Source organism: Chiloscyllium plagiosum, unplaced genomic scaffold, assembly GCF_037043375.1.
Source record: "Chiloscyllium plagiosum isolate Xiang-an unplaced genomic scaffold, Cpla_swu_hap1 HiC_scaffold_4, whole genome shotgun sequence".
In the NCBI taxonomy this organism is placed as follows: Eukaryota; Metazoa; Chordata; class Chondrichthyes; order Orectolobiformes; family Hemiscylliidae; genus Chiloscyllium; species Chiloscyllium plagiosum.
Genome location: NW_028270142.1, coordinates 124,074,098 through 124,096,515, shown reverse-complemented (window position 1 = coordinate 124,096,515; position 22,418 = coordinate 124,074,098). Strand labels below are relative to the sequence as shown.

General features: G+C 39.0%; 1 protein-coding gene across 14 annotated transcripts in view; it reads left to right on the top strand.

Annotated features, from left to right (window-relative positions):
• Positions 1–22,418, top strand: part of adgrb1a (adhesion G protein-coupled receptor B1a) — a 568,355-nt gene that overhangs the window by 534,430 nt on the left and 11,507 nt on the right. For 11 of the 14 annotated variants that reach the window (XM_043687842.2, XM_087986622.1, XM_043687848.2 and 8 more), the window contains 7 exons: positions 2,030–2,125; positions 6,149–6,188; positions 9,763–9,846; positions 10,811–11,454; positions 15,603–15,674; positions 20,947–20,982; positions 21,087–21,191. In XM_043687842.2, the coding sequence (XP_043543777.1) occupies positions 2,030–2,125; positions 6,149–6,188; positions 9,763–9,846; positions 10,811–11,454; positions 15,603–15,674; positions 20,947–20,982; positions 21,087–21,191 (1,077 nt within the window). The remainder of the gene's footprint in view (positions 1–2,029; positions 2,126–6,148; positions 6,189–9,762; positions 9,847–10,810; positions 11,455–15,602; positions 15,675–20,946; positions 20,983–21,086; positions 21,192–22,418) is intronic. The other 3 variants (XM_043687847.2, XM_043687845.2, XM_043687850.2) reach the window with 1 other exon arrangement.

Here is a 22,418-nt window from a genome sequence, read left to right as displayed (position 1 = left end):
TTGTCTTGCTTTCTCATGCTTCTGTTGACAGATCATGGGTCTCATAATTTCAAGGCCTTAGAATGAATAGTACAGCTTTTGTTTAAAGGGGTTAACGAAGCCAATATACTTTTGTTAAAACTACATCAATAATACTTGCTGCAGTCAACAAATTGTAACTGGGACAAATTTATTAACAAACTACTACTTTACTATAACAATGGACAGAAATTGATGGCAACAAACTCAGATGTGTCAAAAAGATCACATTATACTTTGATAATAATGGTAGAATCTTGTTTTCATTGCCACTAACAAAGCTTTAAGAAATAAAATAATTATGTCCAAATTTATTGACAATCCTTTTTCCTCCTTCCTGGGCAAAATGTCACTGTTATCCTTCTGGTAGGTTTGCAGGTAGAAAGCCCATAAATTTCAACTGGTGTCTTTTGTTTCCTAACTGCTCCTAAATACAATATAATCCTACATTATGTTTGGGGCAATGGGTAAGACCTAGGGCAGCCATAATTGAGACCCTTAGGTGACTGCTTCCTGTCTGTCCTCAATTTCCAAGCTAGCAGGAGTTGGTAGGGGAGAGCAAGGTGTGGAAGGCTGGGTGATTATCTGGGGAATGGGCCTGCCTGATGACAGTCTCCTTTTCTGTTCTTCCTTCCCATCCCAACCTCTGATATCCAGCTCCTCCCACTTCTCATCACTTTCTCATCCCCTCCTGGCCCTAATAACACAGCCCCATTTTCTCAGAAATCCCTGCACCTTCTCTTCTGGTCCCACCAAATGGACACCAACGCTCACCTACTAACAGGATCCTGGCTCTTTTTTGCTGGGACTGACTGTCACCCCAGCAGTGACCTTTTTTTTTAATCAGTCCCCCTTCTCTTGAAACAGTCAAGAGGAGAGTCCTTCAACACTGGTCCAGCACCCTCAAGAGCCAGCTCTCAGGGTGAACAGAACCTCTGACATTCCTATTTTTTCTTTTTCTTTTTTTATTTTTTTTTAACCAGCAGTGACCTTTCCACCTAAGTGTCTCTGCTGTGATTGGAGGACTCCAGGCCAATAAGAGATCCAGCCTCCACCCAATTAACATTCCACAGAGCAATAATTGGCTGTAGGGCAACTATCAGGAGCAGGGCTAAATTCACTGGAGGCTTATTTCAGTTACAGGGCTGGAAATTCCATGCTCTTAAAAGACCTGCCACAGATATTCACCCACTAAATGTTTGAACCAGCCATGAGGGGAATTTCTGTCTCCTCTTGATTTATTTTTAAATCAGTCTGTTAGGACATGTTAAGACACAGCTCCATGGCCATCGCATAGACAGAGAAAATCCAGCCATTCAAGCCTACACCACCATTCAGTATGATCATGGCTGATCATAAGATTGCAGTATCCCACTCCTGCTTTCTCTCTGTATTCTTTGATTCCTTTAGCTGCAAGGGTCATGTCCAGCTCGCTTTTGAAAATATCTAACAAATTGCCCACAACAACGTTCTGTGGGAGAGAATTCCACAGATTCTAAACTCTCTGAGTGAAGACATTCTTCCACAAGACATTCTGAAGTTGAGCTTAAACTAATACCTTCTGGCTCAGATATAAGGGCATTACCACTCCATCACGAGATTGTATGGACATTGGTCTTTTGATAATTAAGGTAATTAATGTACCTAAATCTAGGTCTATTGAAACCAGTTCACATTTTTGGTTTCAGTAATTCTGTGAAGCGAATTTCTTTTGAAATATCTGTAGTGCTTTCATTTAAATTATATAACAGAAATGACCAACATTTAATTCATTTTCATATAATAAATTATTTAATGTTTTTCAAGACGTGAACACTGATGTTATAACTTCACCTTGAAAGGCCTCTACTCCTTTTTCACACCTCACAAGTACTTGAACCGGGCTGTTCATTAAAGATCAGCTTTTTCCCAACGGTCTCGAACTCTTCCTACTTGATTCTATATTTATATTCTCCTTTTAATCAATCATCAATACTTTAGTTTAACCAAAAATTCTTGTCTCACTTCACAGGTTCAGGATGCGGTGAAGTGTAGAGTTGTAGACCGGCAAGAGGAGGGAAACGGAGACTCTGGGGGATCATTTCAGAATGGACATGCGCAATTAATGGTATGGTCTTCTATGTAAAAAATACTGTCCTCGCGTTGAATACTTACCTTTCTTGAGTGTTTGCTTTTGAGCAATACTTTTACGTGCTGCTATATTGGCTGAGAATTCTTTCAAACTGGTTTTCATGCTTCTCCCAGGGCATAACATGGTTGTCAGTGGATAGACAGTATTGATAATTCTGTCACCTAATTGCAATGTAGTTTGTTGGGATAGACTCCATTGGAACCACAAATCTATATTTCTGCCCACCCTTTTTTGTGCCTGCATTTTTGGAAATTAACATTCTTCATTGTGTCAGTTCAGTAGATATGGCATTACATAAGGGTTTACTGTAAAACCGTAACGATTTTACAGTTAGTTTTTAGCTAGAGATGTTACTACAGAAATCTTTGTATCTATGGGCAACTCTGCGCCAGTGGATTCCTGAACTATTAATGTCTTCTCAGTATCAACACTGAAGGAATAAGGCTACTCAAACAGAAGAATATTTTGTTTTCTTTCTTGTCGTTTCATCTTCACAAGATGGTAATTCTTATTCTGGTGAGTTTCTGTGAGGACCTACAGTTCATAAGACCAAAGAACACAAGAAATAAAAGGAGGAATAAAAGATTTTGCCCCTCAAGCCCGCTCCCCCATTCAGTAGGATTATGGCCAATTCAATATTCCGAAATACCTGATTCCCCTACTGATCAAGAATCTATCCGTCTTAGTGTTAAATATACACAAGGACTCTGCCCTCACATTGTGGATGAACTCACAAAATGAAGGGACAAGCAAGAATCCAGGGCTAGATTTTATTGTATATAAAATCTGTCCCAATTTGAACAACCTTTTCATCAAAAATCAAAGAGATATATCTCTCCTAATCTAGTTTTAGGAAGCAGCTCAATGTTGGGCTGAATGGCCTGTTTCAGCATTGAGGTAAAAGGTATGGAGACTGCAGAAGTGCAGTGATAAGGAATGGCTTCCCACAAATTAATTATTAGTTTCAGATGTTTGACACAATTGCAAAACATACTTAAGATTTTACTTTTTCAAATAATCAGCAAAAATATTCACAAGATTCTCTGATGCATTTTTCCAATGCTGTAATATACTCTTATGGTAGCGATGTTGGGAAAAATTAAACTTACAAATAAGTAAGTCCCTTTAGAGCCCTTTTTAGTTTTTTGATGAGATGGTTATTCAAACTGTATTTTTTTAATAATGTACAAAAAGTTAATGGGCAGTATTGATCATAGAATAACAAATGGGGGCAGGAGAATGAGCCAGCCCTGCCGTTCAGTGAGACCATTGCTGATCTGAGTGTGGCCTTGACTCCATTTTCCTGCCTGTCCCGTGTAAACTTTGACTCCCTTGTAAATCAATAATCCAACTGAAAGGACAGAATAGGCTTCAAGGAGCCAGGAGGCCCCTCAATAAGGCTGAGCCCTGGAATCTCTGCACTTCATGATCACTTTACAACGTACATCACTGTCACTTAGCTTTCTTAGCTAAACAGCCACACTGACCAAAACTTGAGGCTTCAGTTTTGCAACAGATAGTCTTATTAATACTGCAGACTAGATTAGATTAGATTACTTACAATGTGGAAACAGGCCCTTTGACCCAACAAGTCCACACCGACCCTCCGAAGAGCAACCCACCCAGATCCATTCCCCTTCATCTAACACTACGGGCAATTTAGCATGGCCGTAGTGTTAGATGAAGGGGAATGGGTCTGGGTGGGTTGCTCTTTGGAGGGTCGGTGTGGACCTAATCTGCACATTTTTGGACTGTGGGAGGAAACCCATGCAGACACAGGGAGAATGTGCAAACTCCACACACACAGTTGCCTGAGGTGGGAATTGAACCCGGGTCTCTGGCGCTGTGAGGCAGCAGTGCTAACCATGCATTATAATTTAACTCCATGGCCACAGAGTTACAAGGTACCTCTTGCTGCTGTTGTAGTTAGCTGGTTAGTTTTTTTTTTTTTGTTTTTTTTTTCTTCCCACACTACCACCTAAGTGCGGTAGTGCTTATTTTTTCCCCAGCACCCATGGTGTGTGTGTGCAGGTGTGAGACACAGTGAAAGACACAAAGTGCACCAATCTTTTATTCAATTTCCACCACCAGGAAGATAGGAAAACACCCGGGTGGCCAGTGACAAACACTGCCCTTCACAGCAAGGGACAGTGCTGTGTGATCAAAAACAGTGAAGGGGAGGGTAGGGACTAAATCAAAATAGAGTTGGAGTTAGCTGGTTAGTAAGCTTTATCAGTCAATGAGCCATAATTGAAAATCGACTGATTGATTGATTGATTGAATACTGAGGAAAACATTTTGTGAATTCTTTGAAGAGGAGGTACATGTTCCTTCACGTTTGCTTTGGTCATTGGACATTAAGAAAAAATGCAGCCCCTTATGACCTTAGAATTGTAATCTTATAGAGAAGAGGAAACTAGCCACAGTCCAGTAAACTCCTCCGTGTGAATTGGAAGAGTGGCAGGCGATGATATCATACCATTTCGCAAAGACATCTCCACGAATTCTGGTCTCCTTCAAGTTGTGAAATTTGAAAGGGTTCAGAAAAGATTTACAAGGATGTTGCCAGGGTTGGAGGATTTGAGCTATAGGGAGAGGCTGAACAGGCTGGGGCTGTTTTCCCTGGAGCATCAGAGGCTGAGGGGTGACCTTATAGAGGTTTATAAAATCATGACGGCAATGGATAGGGTAAATAGACAAAGTATTTCCTCAGGGTGGGGGAGTCCAGAACTAGAGGGCATAGGTTTAGAGTGAGAAGGGAAAGATATAAAAGAGACCTAAGGGGCAACTTTTTCACACAGAGGGTTGTGCGTGTGTGGAATGGGCTGCCAGGGGAAGTGGTGGAGGCTAGTACAATTGCTACATTTAAAAGGCGTCTGGATGATTATATGAATAGGTAGGAGAGATAGGGGCCGGGTGCTGGCAGGTGGGACTAGATTGGGTTGGGGTATCTGGTCGGCATGGACGAGTTGGACCGAAGGGTCTGTTTCTGTGCTGGACATCTCTATGACTATATGAGTGAGTTGGTATGATCATTAAACTATATTTTTTTTCCACAACCAATCTTGTTGAAATGAGAAACTAGGAGCTGCAAGCACTTGGTCCATCACCATCAAACAGAAGATCATGATACCAAATGAGACACATCCAGTATAGAATACTTGCTCATCATTCAGATCAGAAAGTGAGGGAAATTCAGAAGAGCTATCCCCTGCAGTCATCAAAGAAAGTGGAGTGCATGAAGTAAGATAAGGCTGACGTAACCATTGAATCGCTCCAAACCTGAAATGTTGCTGTAGTCTTAGTGCATTTGTAGAGAGGCTTGCATTGTGCTCAACCTGTATAATTCCATCTTTTTTTTTTACTTCTTTTTCTTGGAAGCTGTTTTGCATTATTTAGAAATGGAAATGGGGTTATAACAAGTTGACTTTATTCCTGTCTTATTTTTATGAAGATATAGTGAAGATAAAAATGTTAAAGAAGTAATGATTTGTCTTTGAATTCCAGTGGATAGAAGGGTAAATTATGTGATACAAGGTCACTGGTGCCACATCTCACTTGGGAATGTGGACTGGAGAATTGGGCACGAGGTCACTATGCACCAGTAACAGTGCTTCCCATTTTCCAGTATTTTAGTTGTGGCCTGTACTCTGATTTGTGCCCCTATCAAATGAGGCTTACAAACAGAGACTTGCCATGCCAAATTTACTTTCTAGTGGATTCTTCTGAGCAGTTTACACCTTTCTGGCCCAACGCCTTGAGATTGGCATTGAGATGATTCCAGTTCCATTGAAAAGTTAGTTCTGTGGCCAGAGAACCATGCATTACCAGCATGGTGCACTTTACAGTCAGTGTTTGTCACAATCGTCTCTGAGCACTAATTGAGTGAGTACTGATTATTGAAGCAGGCGAGGAGCATTAAATGTCAGGGGGAAAGAAAACACACCCAGCAGCAATATTTAACCTCACTTCTAAACTGTTTTTCCCTAACTTTTATAGACTGACTTTGAAAAGGATGTAGATATGGCATGTAGATCAGGTAAGTGACGAAATAATTTTATCTAAGATTTACAAACGTGTTCAAATGGAATTTTATTTACTCCGCTCTCCTCCAAAAGATTCCATGCTGTGGTTCATTCTACAGGTGCCCTCTTCTCCTTTGGCTGAGTAATCAATATTGTTGTGTGCGTCCTCACAGCAGTGATCATTGACTGTAATAAAACAAACAGAAAAGGCTGGAAATGAATGGCAAGTCTGCTAGCATTAGTGGAGAGGGTAACACAGCTAATATTACAAATCAGTGGCCTTTTTGTCAAATGCCGTTAAAAGGCCATCAAATGAAAGACTGTCAACCTGAAACATTGGCTCTGTTGCCCCTTCTGCAATTACTGCCAGACTGGCTCAATGTTTCCATCATTTTCGGTTTTAATTTTGGATGTCCAGACATTTTAATATTGGTAATCATTGGCTGGGCGTTCTGCCAATTGTGGCAAATTCTAATCATCTGAGCGCAATCTTATTCTGACCTGATGACCCCCCCAAACATTATCAATAGCTGATCAATGGATAATCATCCACCTTAAATGATTTCTCTATTCCCTCAAAACCAGCAGCACTGTTGCTAATTCTGGTACCATATCTGATATCCAAGCTGGCTTTTTTGGAATGTGAATGGAATGGACATGCTTCATGCTGTTTTTTTCCCCTATTTTAATAATCCTGCTGTGCTGGTCTTATTTTAAGAATTGCTAACACTCTGCTTGATGGTCTTGGGCTAAGTTTCCTTTGAGCTCCTGCTCCACTATTGTAACCTTAGCGGAAACCCTGCTTTATGTGTACAGAAGGCCACTGTGGGGGAAGGGGGAACGGGTGAATGGAATTGTCTCACTCATCTTGGTGTGACACGAGCTAAAGGTGAGAACGTTGCAAAAATACAGAACAAATGAAAATTTCAGAATCGCAACATCGCCAAAAATGTGTGCGTCATTTTCTCCTCAAGCCCGGTGACTTCAGGAAGTCATCTTTGGCTGTGGTTACCATATCTTCGTTTGGAGTTCATTTAAGTTCCAACATACCTTACTTACATGCCACATCTCCTCTCCTAGATGGCACAAATTCAGAGTAGGTATATCTTGCGACTGCACCTTGCTGGGTACTTGTCATGTCCATGGTGCAAATGCTGCATTGTACCGTGGTGCTGCATGCTCCATTGCCTCCACCTTGCTTGGGCTTTCATCCATTTAAATTGCCATCAGCAAATCTCCAGTATCACCACATTATTACATCTGCACTCAGATGATCTCACACAACACTTCAGGCCTTCAACACTTTGTAGCTCAGAAACGCCTCCAACCTGCATTATTCTGCCAAATTGTCTTGCGTGCACCAACAGACATTTCGCTACACAGGATGCACCATATGGCTCTTAGTTTGTTTTCATGGCATTCACTCACTTAATTCTAGGCTGCCAGCCTCATTGCTTTCTTCACGCACTTACTTCAAAACTGCCAAGTCTCTGTGTGCATCACCTGGTTTTCATAGTGAACAGGATCGTCATGCCCAGTTACAGGCTGCCAGCGTCTGTGGCTTCCATTGCTCTTAAGTTCAAAGGAGAGGCAGGCAGTTATATATACTGGGCAGCACTGAATAGTTAAAAGAGTGGCATCATGCTATATCAATTTTCAGCATGTGCCAATAGTTCACACAGAAAATGCACTGCATATGCTTCAAGTAAATGGCCATCTATGAATGTCAAAGGTGTCTTGACCTTAATAGGGAGAGATCAATTTGTGAATACCACAATAGTCAATCAAGAGCAACTCTATTCCAGTCCAAGTGATAGGCCACTATCCGTTAGCTGCCTGCTCCTACCACAGCCTGCTCTTACCACTTCAAGGTAAATGACCTTGAAGTCCAGAGATTGTAGATCAAGTACAGGCAACACCCTGTCCTAGAGCATTTCCCCAGATTTCCTGTCTGCAAAGTGAGCAAAGGTTCCTTTCATCTTGACTTTGCATTCAGTAATAATGATCAGACAGAACAGTGTGAGAGCTTACAGCATCTGAAATGGGGCAGCTCAGAGGCAACCAATATCATCCATGCTGGAAGTGCCATCTATGAACAGAGAATCAGAATAGAATCATAGTGCAGAAGCAGGCCATTTGGCCCATTGAGTCCATACCAACCCTCTGAACAGCATCCGCCCAGACACACCCTCTCTGCCCTATTCCCGTAACTGTGCATTTCCAATAGCTATCCACCAAGGCTGTACACCTCTGGACACTATGGGTTATTTAGCCTAACTTACACATCTTTGGACTAAGGGAGGAAACCGGAGCACCCGGAGGGAACCCAGGGTAGATTGGACAAACTTGGGCTGTGTTCCTTAGATCATAGGAGGTTGAGAGGGGCCATGATTGGGATGTATAAAATTATGCCGTGTGTAGATAGGGTTGACAAGAAAGAAACTTTTTCCCTTGATGGACGGATCAGTAACCAGGGAACATAGATTTAAGGTAAGGGGCAGAAGGCTGAGAGGAGATATAAAGAGAAACTTGTTCACCTGAGGATGATGGGAATTTGGAACTCACTGATGTCAGGCTGGTAAAAAGCGAAACCTCATAACATTTAAGAAAGTTTTTGGTGAGCACAAGCACATAAGGCTATGGTCCAAGGGCTGGAAAGTGGAATTAGAATAGTTAGGTGTTGATTTTGACTAGTAGAAAGTGAGGACTGCAGATGCTGGAGATGAGAGTCAGAAAGTGTGGTGCTGGAAAAGCACAGAGGTCAGGCAGCGCCCGAGGAGCAGGATTCCTGATGCAGGGCTTATGCCCGAAACGTCGATCCTCCCGCTTCTCTGATGCTGCTGGTCTGTTGTGCTTTTCCAGCATCACACTTTTCGATGATGGTTGATTTTGATTAATTAACATGAATGTGATAGACTGAAGATCTCAGTGATGAGTGCTTCCCCTTTTTGCCTGCATGATTCACCAATAAAGCTATCCAACAGGTTGGTTGTATACTTAATAAGTGGAACATTGTGAGAAAAGCCACTTTGAACTGTGGAAGACCGGCTGCCATGATTGTCACTCATCAGAACACTTGCACTGAATATGGGAAAATTCCAGCCAGGGTTTCCATTGATGTTGCAATAGAGTGAATGAAGCACAGAGGAAACCTTTATTTTCTGTGCTTTACTGACTATTTTAAGAAACTTGTCCAGTTGTTGCAACTGAACCCTTATTAAGAGCTCATGTCACAACTGGACACTGTGTGTGGATTCCTGAGTGTGTTTGTTCACAGTCAGTAAAGTATCAGAAATAAACATATTATGTGTTATTTGTTTATGGTGTAAAATATAATTTCCAAAACCCTCTCAGGAGTGACTTTAGATTAAGACTTTATCTGATCAGTTGCCTCTGAATTTCCTCGAAATACATACAGTCAGTATTTCACTTGCTGTTCTGATCGAAATTATGTGCTTTTGAACTGCTTATTTCAGAGTTAATATTTCTCCTTGAGGGAAGCTGAGTGTGGGTGCTAATGGATTGTATTGCAACACTACTTGAGACACAGTTTTAGTTATTTTTTATTTAAATTCATATTCTTTTTAGTTTATCAAGGTGAAGGATGTCAGCGCTGGGGAGTGGAACACTTTTCTACTTTGAGAAAGCAGTGTCAGGATCAAGCACTCCCAGGTTAGGAATAGCATGGGCTAGATAACTGATTAAAGCTCCCTCTTACACTGCACCGACACCAATGTCTTTCTCCCAGTCATGTAATGACACCAGCTAATTATACGTCCTCTCTCTCTGTGAAATCATTAGTTTAGCGTTAATGTAAACTGGGGGATTATCACAGAGACCACCTGAATATTGCACTTAATTGAAATGAAAAATCACATTTCAGAGAATTCTTTCTTTGAAATAGATGCCACAGAAAGGAAAGTTTAATATATCAGAGAGAGAACAGTGATGCAAGCTAAGTGGGGAGATTTTTTTAAAAAGTTTTGTGTTTTCTAATAATTAATTTGCAGAAAGCTCTGTGGGTGTAACATTTTGTGTAAAACAAGCATCACAGTGTTACTTAGGGTTAAAATAGAGATTTTTGTGAGAATATTTAGATATGGGCACAGTGGGAACATGCCTATCAATAAACTTGCTTATTCATGTTCTGTCAGGATAAAGAAGATGTAAAATCAATGTTCAAATAGAAGGAAAGAGTGAGACTAAGGGAAATAGAACAAGACCAAATAAATTGTTGAATCTGTTTATACATAAAATAAATATATCAACTTGTGTTAAAGTAATTTACTATTAATTGTTAATATTATAGCAATAAAACTATTCTTATATTTGAATAGCTTCACTACCATAATGTTAGTGTTTTATTGCAGTGAACACAAAGATAACAAACCCAGTCACCCAGTGAGAATATAGCAAATAAATTCACATTTATGTAAATAGAGCCCTGAATGCGATTCCATTAAACAGCTGCGAATATCTGGTGGCCCTGTTAGTGATTTCCTGTGCATGTGGCATTTTGCGACATGTTGCTGGCTATTACACACTCACAGAGCTATCCAAATAAATCGTCTAATGATGTGCAGCAATTTTCTTTTCCTTTTCACAAAATATAACATGGTTATTCTTGATCTTACAGTTTTAAATAAAGATATTAACGCCGTCAGAACAGGAACTCTGACAGGAACTCTAAAACGCTCAATGGTCCACGAGGAAGAAATGAAAATGAAGTTTAACCATCAAAAGTTGTCCGGTTTCTCAAGTCTTCCGGCGAATGTGTCGAAGATGCATCTGCAGGGATCGCTGAACTATCCAGGCTCATTAAACATGAACGAATTCAGTGACCACACCTTGAAAATAAATAAGAGCGAGCAGCCGAAATCCGTATATATATGCGACGGTGACATTTTCAAGCAGTTAGACTCGGAACTAGCACGAGCACAAGAACAAGTCATAGATGCTAACTATGTCATCTTGCCCACCAACACCTCGACCCTGAGGCCCAAACCAAAAGACGAAAGCAAATATAATATTAACATTAGTCAATTGCCCCAGACTAGACTCATTCATCTCAATGCAGACAGTGGGTTTTGTGCAAAAAACTCACCAATGGATCACATTAACATTGCTTGCAATGAAAGGGCTTCTCCTGGCCACCAGATACAGAGTTCTGCAAATGAAACACAACTCCCCAATAACCTTTGTGATACAGGTGATTCAGGGAACTCAGGGATGGTATCCAAAAGTGAGACAGTTTCTACATTATCCACAAGCTCATTGGAGGTAAGAAAATAAAATTGGAATCCTCTCTCTCTCTCTCTCTCTCTCTCTCTCTCTCTCTCTCAGTAATTTCTGATTTCATTTTACCATTTAAGTGTATAATTGGCAGTCACAATCAAGTCAGAGGAACCATGCAATTTGAAAACTCAGATTAATTACCTAAGAAATATTTTGTAATTTTTTTTTCAAATGAGACTTCCTAGTGATCTGTGTTAAATATTAAAATGACTTCACCCAACTAGTGCCTTGTGAAATCCATTGTTAGGTAATTGTGTTACTCACATAGTTTCTTCACAGTGCCAGTTCTATTTTCACTTATGCCTTAGCGAGAGAAGATGTGCAGAAGTCAGCCTATCTTCTGCAAGGTGGAGAGTAAAACACAGGTTACTGAGGCCAAGTTTATGGAGTTTATGCGTTGTCCCAGGCAACACAAAATGAAATTATTGTGAACAGCAACCTGTTCACCTGGCAACCACTTTCAGGAGGGTGGAGTTAATAAGAAGTGGAAGGAGAAAAGACAATAATCAGAGCAAAAATAAATAGTTTTCAAGGGAAGAATGTCATCAACCCTTCTTCAGCATCAGACCTTTTTATCTCTTCTCCAACTTGCTCCCACATAAAGCAAACCAATTGCTCAAGGAATAGTCTACGCTCACTTAGGGCCACTTCAGCAGTTTTCTGTGATGACAGCATCTTTATCTTCCATCTTTCCTTTTCTGAAACTACTCAGATGACAGTAACAAAATCTTGTTGATAGAACTGTACTTATACAGATGGATTAAACATTATTTACATTTCCCAGGAGGTAAAAAGTAAAGTGGCCAAGGTCTTACCAGATCATAGGGCCACTCATTCATTGGACAGCACGAGAAAGACAACTGGTGATGGTTTAAGCCCATGGTCACCCTGTTTCAGGCAAGGGAAGAGTTGAGAATGAGAATGAAATGCATGACTTGCTTCTTCTCCAACTTGCTGTAGTTGGATAAGACCTAGAAAATACACCGTGGAACACTGACATTAATTGGCAATTACTTTGTCCATTATGATAGAGAGTGTTGCAAGATCTTTTCTCCCATTAGTACCTTGCAGATGTTATCTTTTGGGTTGTTTATCATGTCCTCCATCAGGAAGACCAGTGCAAAATATTGTTTTGAATTATCTGCCCTTTCCCTGCTCCCCATTATCAGTTCTTCATCTTTTAAGTAACCCTTATTTACCTTTTTTACTCATTTTCTTTTAGAAATATTTTTGAAGTAAATTTCTTACCGATTTATTTTCACAATTTTCTCCTGTTATTAGTATTGTCCTCAATCCATTCCGAAAAAGTCCTAAAATCATAAAGTTCCCAATCCTGTGGTCTACCAAAATTCTTACCACTTTTTAATCTCTTGGTTTTTGACTGGATGCTATCCTCGATCACCTTCATTGACCACAGGTTGTTAGCATCTGTGTTGAAGCATATTTCAGCAAATTTTGTTTTTTTCGGTCAATTCTTCATCGATTTTGTATCGGTACCTTTGTTTCTCATGTTGAGCCATCCTGTAAAGCAGAAAGCTTTTATTTTACAATGGACATGATATGCAAACTATAGATTTGACTCTGTAGCTGGATCACAAGTTTGTACATGAATTTACATCAGTACAGTAGCTTTGCAAGCAACAGACATTTTCATTAACTAATTTCCTTCAGTGTTCCTCTTCTCCTATCAGCCACACTCACCGTTTGCTACTTGTCACAGTAACTTCTGTTGAAGAATTGAGAGAGTGCAGCACCTGGTGAAATCGACTCTTCAAAAGCAGTTTGAAGGAAGGGTCACCGGATCCAAAATGTTAACTGCCAGACCTGCTGAGCTTTTCCAGCAATTACTGTTTTTGTTTCTACAAAAAACAGGGTTTTTTTAGATTAGATTACTTAGTGTGGAATGACAAATCAGAAGTTGCTTTCTGCAAACAAGGAACAATTCCAGCAGGCTTTTCCCATTCCTATGTTATTGAAATGAAATGGGGATCATGTTATTATCATATGCGATTTACTATTCAATCTTACATAGTGGGGACTATTGATGATCTGGAGACATAAGCTCAAATTTTAACATTGCCACTGAGGAGTTGAAATTTAACAAATTGAATAAATTCAGAATATGCAAAAATGAAAGGTGGTATCATTCATGGTGATCATGAAACTTCTGTATTGTCTTAAAAGCCTCTCTGATTCAGAAATATTTTCAGGGAAGAAAACTTGTCTCCTTACCTGTTCTGATCCTACGTATTACTCCATAATGATGTAGTTAATTCCTAACTGCCTTCTGAAATATTCGAGCAAGCTATGCAGTATTAAAGAAGGCCACTCATTACTACCACTTTACGAAGGCCAGTTGGGAATGGGTAATAAATGCTTGCATTGCAGTAATGCCCACATCCTGAAAAGGGATAAAAGGATTCTATCAATACAGTACATGCAAAACCAATGAAGAATCAACACTTGAATTGGAAGATAATTTTAAATCACTCACAAAGACACTAGCTGTATACATCTTGTTGCGTTGGAACCAGCATGCCTGATGGAAGCAGTTAGGTTTTGTGCCATCATACTTAGAGATATAAGCAGTAACCTCTGCAGTAGCTTGAACTCCAGTTTAAAGGCACTAGAGGAGCTCATTGGTTTCAGTAAAGACTAACACTGGCTCAGCCAAACAAGGACACATGTCCTACAATCAAATTTCTATAACGGTTTGGCCATGCAAATCTTCAATAGTGAATCAGAAAAAAAAAATCTGAGCTAATGGCTGAGTGGCTGGTTTCCACAGTTTTGACTAATGTTATTGTGAGTGAGATCCTGCGTGACATAACTACTAGTCAAGAGTTTGGTGCTGGAAAAGCACAGCGGGTCAGGCAGTATCCGAGGAGCAGGAGAATCAACGGTTCAGGCATAAGCCCTTCAGGCATTCCTGATGAAAGAACCATTGATTCTCCTGCTCCTTAGATGCTGCCTGACCTGCTGTGCTTTTGCAACACCACACTCTCAACTCTGATCTCCAGTATCTGTAGTCCTCACTTTCTACTACCTGAATAACTAAAAATCAGATTTGACTCTTGACCAGAACTGAGCCTATTGCCATTGTTGAGCCTGAAACACTCTAAATTGGCCTTTGTATATCTGGAATGTGGGGTCAATATCAACAAAGGTATTTAGTCTTGATTGTTATCTAGTGTTCCCATGGTAAAATGTGCATCAATATAAATATTTGGCAGGATTGGTATTGGATACACTGTCACACCAACTGTATTTCTGACATATGTTTTCTGGATCTTCACCTGAGCAATAACCACTTGGGTGATATGAAGTTAGATTATCAAAAGGGCCATCAAAAATAATTTTTATAAAATTTGAAACATAGCACACAGATAAACAATGCTGGTTTATATTTGAAGAGGGGAGATAAAATAAGAAATGTGTAAGTATTGATACTTTCAGTAAAATGTATCAGCCATATTAATAAAGTATGATAGCAAAATGTATGCGCTAAACTAATAAGGTATGGTACTTTAGGTCTTTTCAGTAGTTAGGTCTTAATTGGAAAATCATAAGCAGTACATTCATGATTTTCCGATAAACTGAATGTCACTCGCTGCATGACAGTTCTGAAGCATTTTGCCTATAGATTTATAGTTGACTGGTTAATTTGAACAGAATTTAAATGATATAGTTCTCAATCAGTGGGGGATGCCTTATGTTGACTTTCCTTATCACTCCATCCCCATAAATAAAGCTATCAATATTAACACTTGTAATAAAATGTCGAGGAGAACTCATTTAGATTCTTAATAGGTTTCTACACATTAGTTTCCCCGAGCTTCTCTTCAGACCTCAAAGGAATAGAAGTCTAGAGTCTGAAAAGGTCACTTGGTCAATTTAGCATATCTACTGACCCTGTAGATTTTGTTCTGTCATAGATCCATTTCACCTAATTAAAGTCTCTGTTGGGAAAATACCTTCTAATCTCTACTCTTGTTGGAGACTTGCTAATTTATATGTCGGTTCTTTAGTTCTGAGATTGAAATCTAAATTGAATAACCTGTTTCTATGTGTCCCTGAATCTTCTTTGCTTCAGCAAAAATAAGCTAAGTTCTTTTTTTTTTTATAATCTTTAGAGCCCTAAGTCCCAGAATAATCCTAGTCGCGCCTCCCTGAACTCTCTCCAATGTGTCAGTGTACCGTTGAAGGTAGGATAACAAAAATTGTGCACAGTCATCTAAAGGGCTAATTTTATGAAATTGTGCTCTTAGTCTGGAGTCTAATTTTGCTGGAAGTTCATATTGAGAATTTGGGCATACATGATTTATTGCCCATTAAAATTGATTGGCAGAAAATTTTGGAGAAGCCAAGATTCCCGCAACAAAATCACAGCAGGAGTTGCTTCACACTGGGAGCAGAATTAAGATAATTACCCTTAAATGTGCTGTTTAGTCTTGAGTTTTATGGATCCTGTGACAAATGACACCCCACCGTGTATATCTTGTTCCATATTTATGTACATGTTCTTATCCTTGTCTAAATTGGAAATGATTTGTCATCCTTTACCCGTTCACTTAATTTATCGAGGTGTCTTTGAAGGCTACAAATCATTCTGATTACCTACCTATACATTTTGGTGCCATTTCCAAATGTTAAGTTGCAACAGAGTTCCTGCTGCATCTCATTTATTAATAGCATAACTTAACAGAATCTAAAACATATGCCATGTAATGAAATAGTCACTGCCACTACACTCCCTCTGGACCCAGTTGGAGCCTATTCCACTTATTGTTACCTTTCACTGTCGATTCCAGTTTTCAGTATAGTTAGTAAATTCCCAAATGACATTAATATGTTAAACTCCATCAAGTGCCTTCTAAAAATGAAAATTAATTAGATGGACTCAACAACTCTGATCTTATAATTAAGAGACCTTCTCAAAGAATTCCTGTAGATTTATAATGCATGAACTTGTTGCATTTAAAATCACACTGAGTACCACCTGACATTGTACAATTTATGTTGCTGAGATAGCCACTATTAATGTCCCATTAAAAGTACTTGAACAGTTTTTGACATCATTAATATTGGGCTAGCTTGTCAATCCCCTGCTTTGTGTCTCAGTGCTTTTATGAATATAATTATATTAATATGTTTGTAAAAATGAAAACCCATGGTCCTCAAGTACAAACCTCAGATTTAAAATGATGGAATTTGCAGCTGATAAATTTAACCTCTGGTGGTGCTGACTCTTCAAATTGAGCCACCTAGTTTTAATCACTCTACTGGGCCTAGCCTTGAATATTATATCTTTCTCCTTTCCAATTAATTATCCTATTCAAGTTTACGTATTATTGCATGTTTCTAATGGTCACTGTAGGAAAAATATTCATGTTCAACTAGTCCTTCTTTGAGAAAGAGAACCTTTTGAAAACTTCTCCCTTAAATCTCTGGTGAAAACTTAAGAGTTTGTGTTCTTACATTACAGATCTGCCAAGCCATTGAAACAAATTTTAGTTATTTAAGTCTGTAAAGTTAATTTTGAAAGCCATCGCTAGATCCTTCCTTAACCTTCTCTGATCGATTGATAAATGCTCCCCAATTTTCAAGCCTTTCTTCATAATTTAATACCTCAGAGTTCTGCTCTATTTGCAATGAATTTCTGCTGCACCTTTTTGTGACTCTTTTGTTTAATGCTTCCTGTAATTGGATGCCAATAACTTTCATGCAGTAATTCAAACACATCAAAACAAATTACATACACAAATTCAATACTACTTCCTTGGACTCTTGTGTGTATTTGGATCCTTTTATAAAAAGCTCAGATACCCAGTTTCAATTTGCACTCCAAAATCTCTGCACACAAACATCTCATTGTTTCTGCAAACCAGTACTCAATTTTCAAAACCTTTTAATTAGGCTAAATGTGCTTCTACTGATCTTTAATTGATCATTGACTTGGACAGTCTTAAGGAGAAAGGGAGTTGGAGAGCTAAGATGTTTATAGAAGTGACCTCTGTGCCTGAAAGGCATGGGTTCAAATACATTTAAGGCTGGTATTGTACTGTCATTCTACATTATTGAAATTACTATCTTTTGATGGATTGATATATCAAGACCTGTTTTGATTCAGTGGAGGCCTACCAAACATCTTTTGAAAATCCTTGTAATGAACTAATTTTAATTAATTCGCTGAACATTTCAAGTAGAACTTATTCATTACGTATCCTTGTTGACTGTTCCACATTAATCATTACCACGTTAACTAATATTGAACAAACGTAGGATGGCGAGAGGGAGATGGAGAGGCAAGGAGTTCAGAGAAGTAATTCCAGAGTGTATTCTTATGGCTTTGTCAGATGGAAATCCAACCACCAGTGATGGGGCTAAGGGAATCTAAACACAAAAGAATCCAGAGTTGAAGAGAGTTTATCCTTACAGTGTGGAAACAGACCAACAAGTCCACACTGACCCTCCTAAGAGTATCCCATCAAAACCCATTGCCCTAAAACCCCCATGACAAATACACCTAACCTACACATCCCTGAACATTATAGGCAATTTAGCAAGGCAATTCACCTAGGAATATAGGGCTGGAGTTGTTGACAAGAGATATAGATGGATAAAATCATGGAAATATTTGAATCCATGCATTGGAATTTTAAAATTGAGGCTTTGTTGGATTGGGAGTCAGTGAAGATCAGTAAGCTCAGGAGTGATAGATGGATAGAACTTGGTGTAAGATAAGCATTGCACTGCAGAGTTTTGGATACAATGTTGTGTTCAGAGGTAACAAAATAATAGATCACTTTTACAGCAGAAGACAAGCTGAAACAGGGGTGGAGATGGGCAGTGTTACAGAGGTGGAAATAGACCTTCTTTGTTATGGGGGAAATACTGGGTGAGAAGCTCAATGCAGGACTAAATAGGATACTAAGTTTACAAACACTCTTGTTCAGCCTTCAACGTGTTTAACCCAAAAAAGTGAATGAATTCAGAAGGGACTGGGTGGGGACTGACAGATTATTCAGGACTGGAGGGAATAGATTTTGTAAGGGCTAAAGTCAATGGTATTGGTCTTCCCAATATTTAATTTGAGGAAATTGCATCTTATTCAAGACTGCTTGGTGGTTTGATAAGCAACTGCAACACCACAGTGGCAGTGGAGGGCTTGTTGGTGATTGTGATAGGGGTGAGATAGAGGTATGAATCATGTACACAAGGAACTTGACATCACATCTTTGAAAAGTGTCAAGGTAGGAAACGGGTCGAGACAATGGATAGGTCCTTGAAGATACTAGAGGTAATAGTAGGTAGAGAAGAAAGATCTTTAGAAGGTATTCACTGATTATGACCAATAAATTGGTGAAACAAACAGGAGCAGTGCCACACAGCTGAATGTCAAGCACAAGACATGAGGGGCAGATGGGTATGTCCAACTACAGGTAATTCTTCTATAATGTGATGGTTGTGTTCTTGTGAAAGCGGCATTCTATAAAAATCGCACTTTAGAAACAGCGTTTCAAGTGTTGGCGCTGTAATCATGTTATCGCCAACGCACATTTTAAACATTCGCGCTTTAGAAACAGCATTCCCAATTCGTCAATTATGTTACAGTGAATTCACAATAATGAAACATGCGCTGCAGCAGAACCAACTGTATGTCAAAGGTGATGGAAAGGCTAAGGAGGATAAAGAAGAATAGCAAATCAACGTCACAGTCACTAGGCATCCTCTCTAACAGAAACCTGATTGAAAAAGTTCAAATAGTAAAATGTGCATTTGATGGACACAACAATTATTATACTCAAATCTCTATTTTTGTGAGTAAATTGAAGTATAAGTCCAGTTTTAACACTCATTTTCTCTGTACTGGAGTTAGTGACAGTGCCATTTAGCTCACTCATACCAACAATTGCTAAGTGTGCTAGAAACAACACAAGGTCCATAAGATATAGTAACCGAAGTTGGCCAGTCTGCCCATCAAGTCTGTTCCACTATTCAGTTAGATCATGGTTGGTCTGATAATCCTCAACTCCACTTTCTGCCTTTTTCCTGTAACCCTACATTCCTTTACTGATTAAAAATCTGTCCAGCTGTGTAAAAGCTTCCATCGTAAGTTGGGCATTAATTGTTTTCCATTCCAAGGTTTCTGTACCTGCTGGTGTTACTTTGACCAGTGAGCACCAGGCAAACTCATTTTGAAATTGCTATAAAACTAGAGGTTTCCCTTAGAACTCAAAGTAAATCTCAGTTACTGAATCACCAAGCAAACATGAAGTCATTTAGCCTGATTGTTTCTTATAGTTTGAAACAATGAATATTTGGAAATGTATTTATTCAGTAACACTTCAGTCTCAAGCAAAATAACTTAACAAAAATAACTAATATTTAATCATTCCTGCTCATTATCCTTGGTGCCATTTTGGAACCATTCTAGCTGTCTTATAAGCATAAGCCCTTCATTACGAATGAAGGGCTTATGCCCGAAACATCGATTCTCCTGCTCCTTGGTTGCTGCCTGACCTGCTGTGCTTTTTCAGCACCACGCTTTCAACTTTGATCTCCAGCATCTCCAATCGTCACTTTCTCCGAGCTGTCTTATGACCCATTTTATTCCCTAGTCCAAAGCTTGATCTGGTTTACATACTGTAGTGTTTTCATGTCTGTCCATGTACTTTGACGCAATGTGATTACAGGGCACTGTCTCCATAAGTAAATGTTTGGCAATGCTTCGTTCCTATACAATGCTTCGTTCCTATGGGAGTGCCATTATACTCAGAATGACACTTGCTGCAAAGGGTACAACAATCATTTCAGAATGATTTATGTTTTTGTTTTGTTTCTGTGAACAAATGAAAAGTGTGTGTAATGTTTTCACATTTTAAGAAGTACAACTTCAATAACCCATTACTGTTTTGTTTTCTGTGTTTGTCAAGCAAGTTAATTCAAGCCTCTCCATTTCAGGTATTCAATGTCAGCATGAAACATTCCCCATAATACAATTAAATGCAAAGTCAAGCTATGTACCAACAAAGTGTCTCGGTTCTAACCTTGTTAAGGTGCCTCTTGCTGCAGAAGCGAAACATAATCTAATTTCTTACATCAGCCATCCTCTGGCAGTTCTGAACAAGATTGCTAAATTTGGGCAATTGTATGGTGCGGCTCCTGCCCTTGAGGAACTGAGTTAGAACTGTTGAAATTGGTTTTGCATAATTCCTTAACAGGCAGCAGATAAGAAATACTTTAATTTTGTCAGCCTGGACGAGATGCTATCTGGGTTCCAGAGGTTGGATAGATAACAACCAACTTACTGTCCAGAACTCTCCTTATAACATAATTTTCAACTGATGATGAGCACAAAAGACATACTGACACTGAAGAAAGTAATATTAAAATACAAATTTCCAGTGACCTCAGAATCCAATGTGCACTTTTTAATAGATTCCATTAATTCTTTGTTTTTTTATTGATTTCTAGAGAAGAAAATCTCGATATGCTGAGTTAGATTTTGAGGTGAGCTCTTTCTTTAGTATCTGCTAGATTCACTCATTAAATGTTGACTGCATTGACTACATCTTACCTGCATTGTTTAGTGACATCTTGATTTTTATCTCTAGAAAATAATGCACACACGAAAACGGCATCAAGACATGTTTCAGGACCTCAACAGGAAACTTCAGCACGCTGAGAAAGATAGAGAATCTCCCACAATAGACAGCAAAGTAAGAACGGGTTTTTTCTAATCCATAAGAGCTCTGTTACATCTTGGTGTGGGGCCCAGAAGGCAAAACATCACAATGATGTCTGTGACTCGTTTTTAACATTGTTGCTCGAAGTTCCATGTAGGCCAAACAATCCAAAGTACAGTCTTGCTTTTAACTTGTCTCAGTAATGCAACAAGCTGCAGAGAATGAGAATCCTTTTGCTATTCTTCAGTAGCCCAAATCACTATGACTAGACCTAGTTCAAATGAACTCTTGGATTACATGTAACTTGTTTATGAAAACACATCACCAACAAAAGTGTTATTGGATTTCAGAATTAATTGAAGCTTTATTTTTTCTTTTCACCTTCCCTGGTAGCTGATACTGACTTCACAAGTTCTTGAAGCTGTCATAACCTTACTTAATGTGTAGGTTGTAATTTAAATCACCGGGTTTTATATTTCAATGTTAAAGTCAATTTAAAGTCAGCTTACATCAAGACTGCAGGAGCTGCAGGCCCAGGTTCAAGTCCGACTTGCTTTAGAGGTGTATCATAACATGTATGGACAAGATGATCAAGGATATCTGCATCAAGATTGACATAATAATGCATTATGTATGGAGCGTTGCACTGTCAGATGTATTATCATTTTGGTGAAGGATCAAACCAGGATCCCATCTACATGTTCAGGTGGATGTATAAGATTACATGAATGATTTCAATGTTAACTCCACTGTCATTACCCCTGAATAAACATGATAAAAAGACAGACTATCTGTTTGTTAACGCATTTATGTAAATCTGTTGCTACATTTCCTCCACTACGGCAATGACTGCACATCAAAAAAATTGCTTAATTGCCTGTAAAATGTCTTGAGACATATGGAGATTGTCAAAAGTGCTATATAAAAGCAAGACTTTTTTTTAAGTCAACCTTACATAAGAATGGAAAATGACTGACAGCAAAAGGCGATTGATTGTGGTTTCTTGAGCCACAATAATAAGACTCATGTCATAGATCAGTAGAGAATAATCCGCACAAATATATACCCTACAGGGATAGTATGAAGTAGTTTATTAATGAAGAAAATTATGAGCAACTAAAAAGTCATTCAGGCGGTCAGATCAATTTGACTAGAGAGAAAGGGAAACTTGTCTATATTTATGACTTTGCTGACAGTGTTCTCCAAACATAGCAATTAGTAGCTGAACTGAATTGAATTTATTGTCTCGGGTACTGAGGC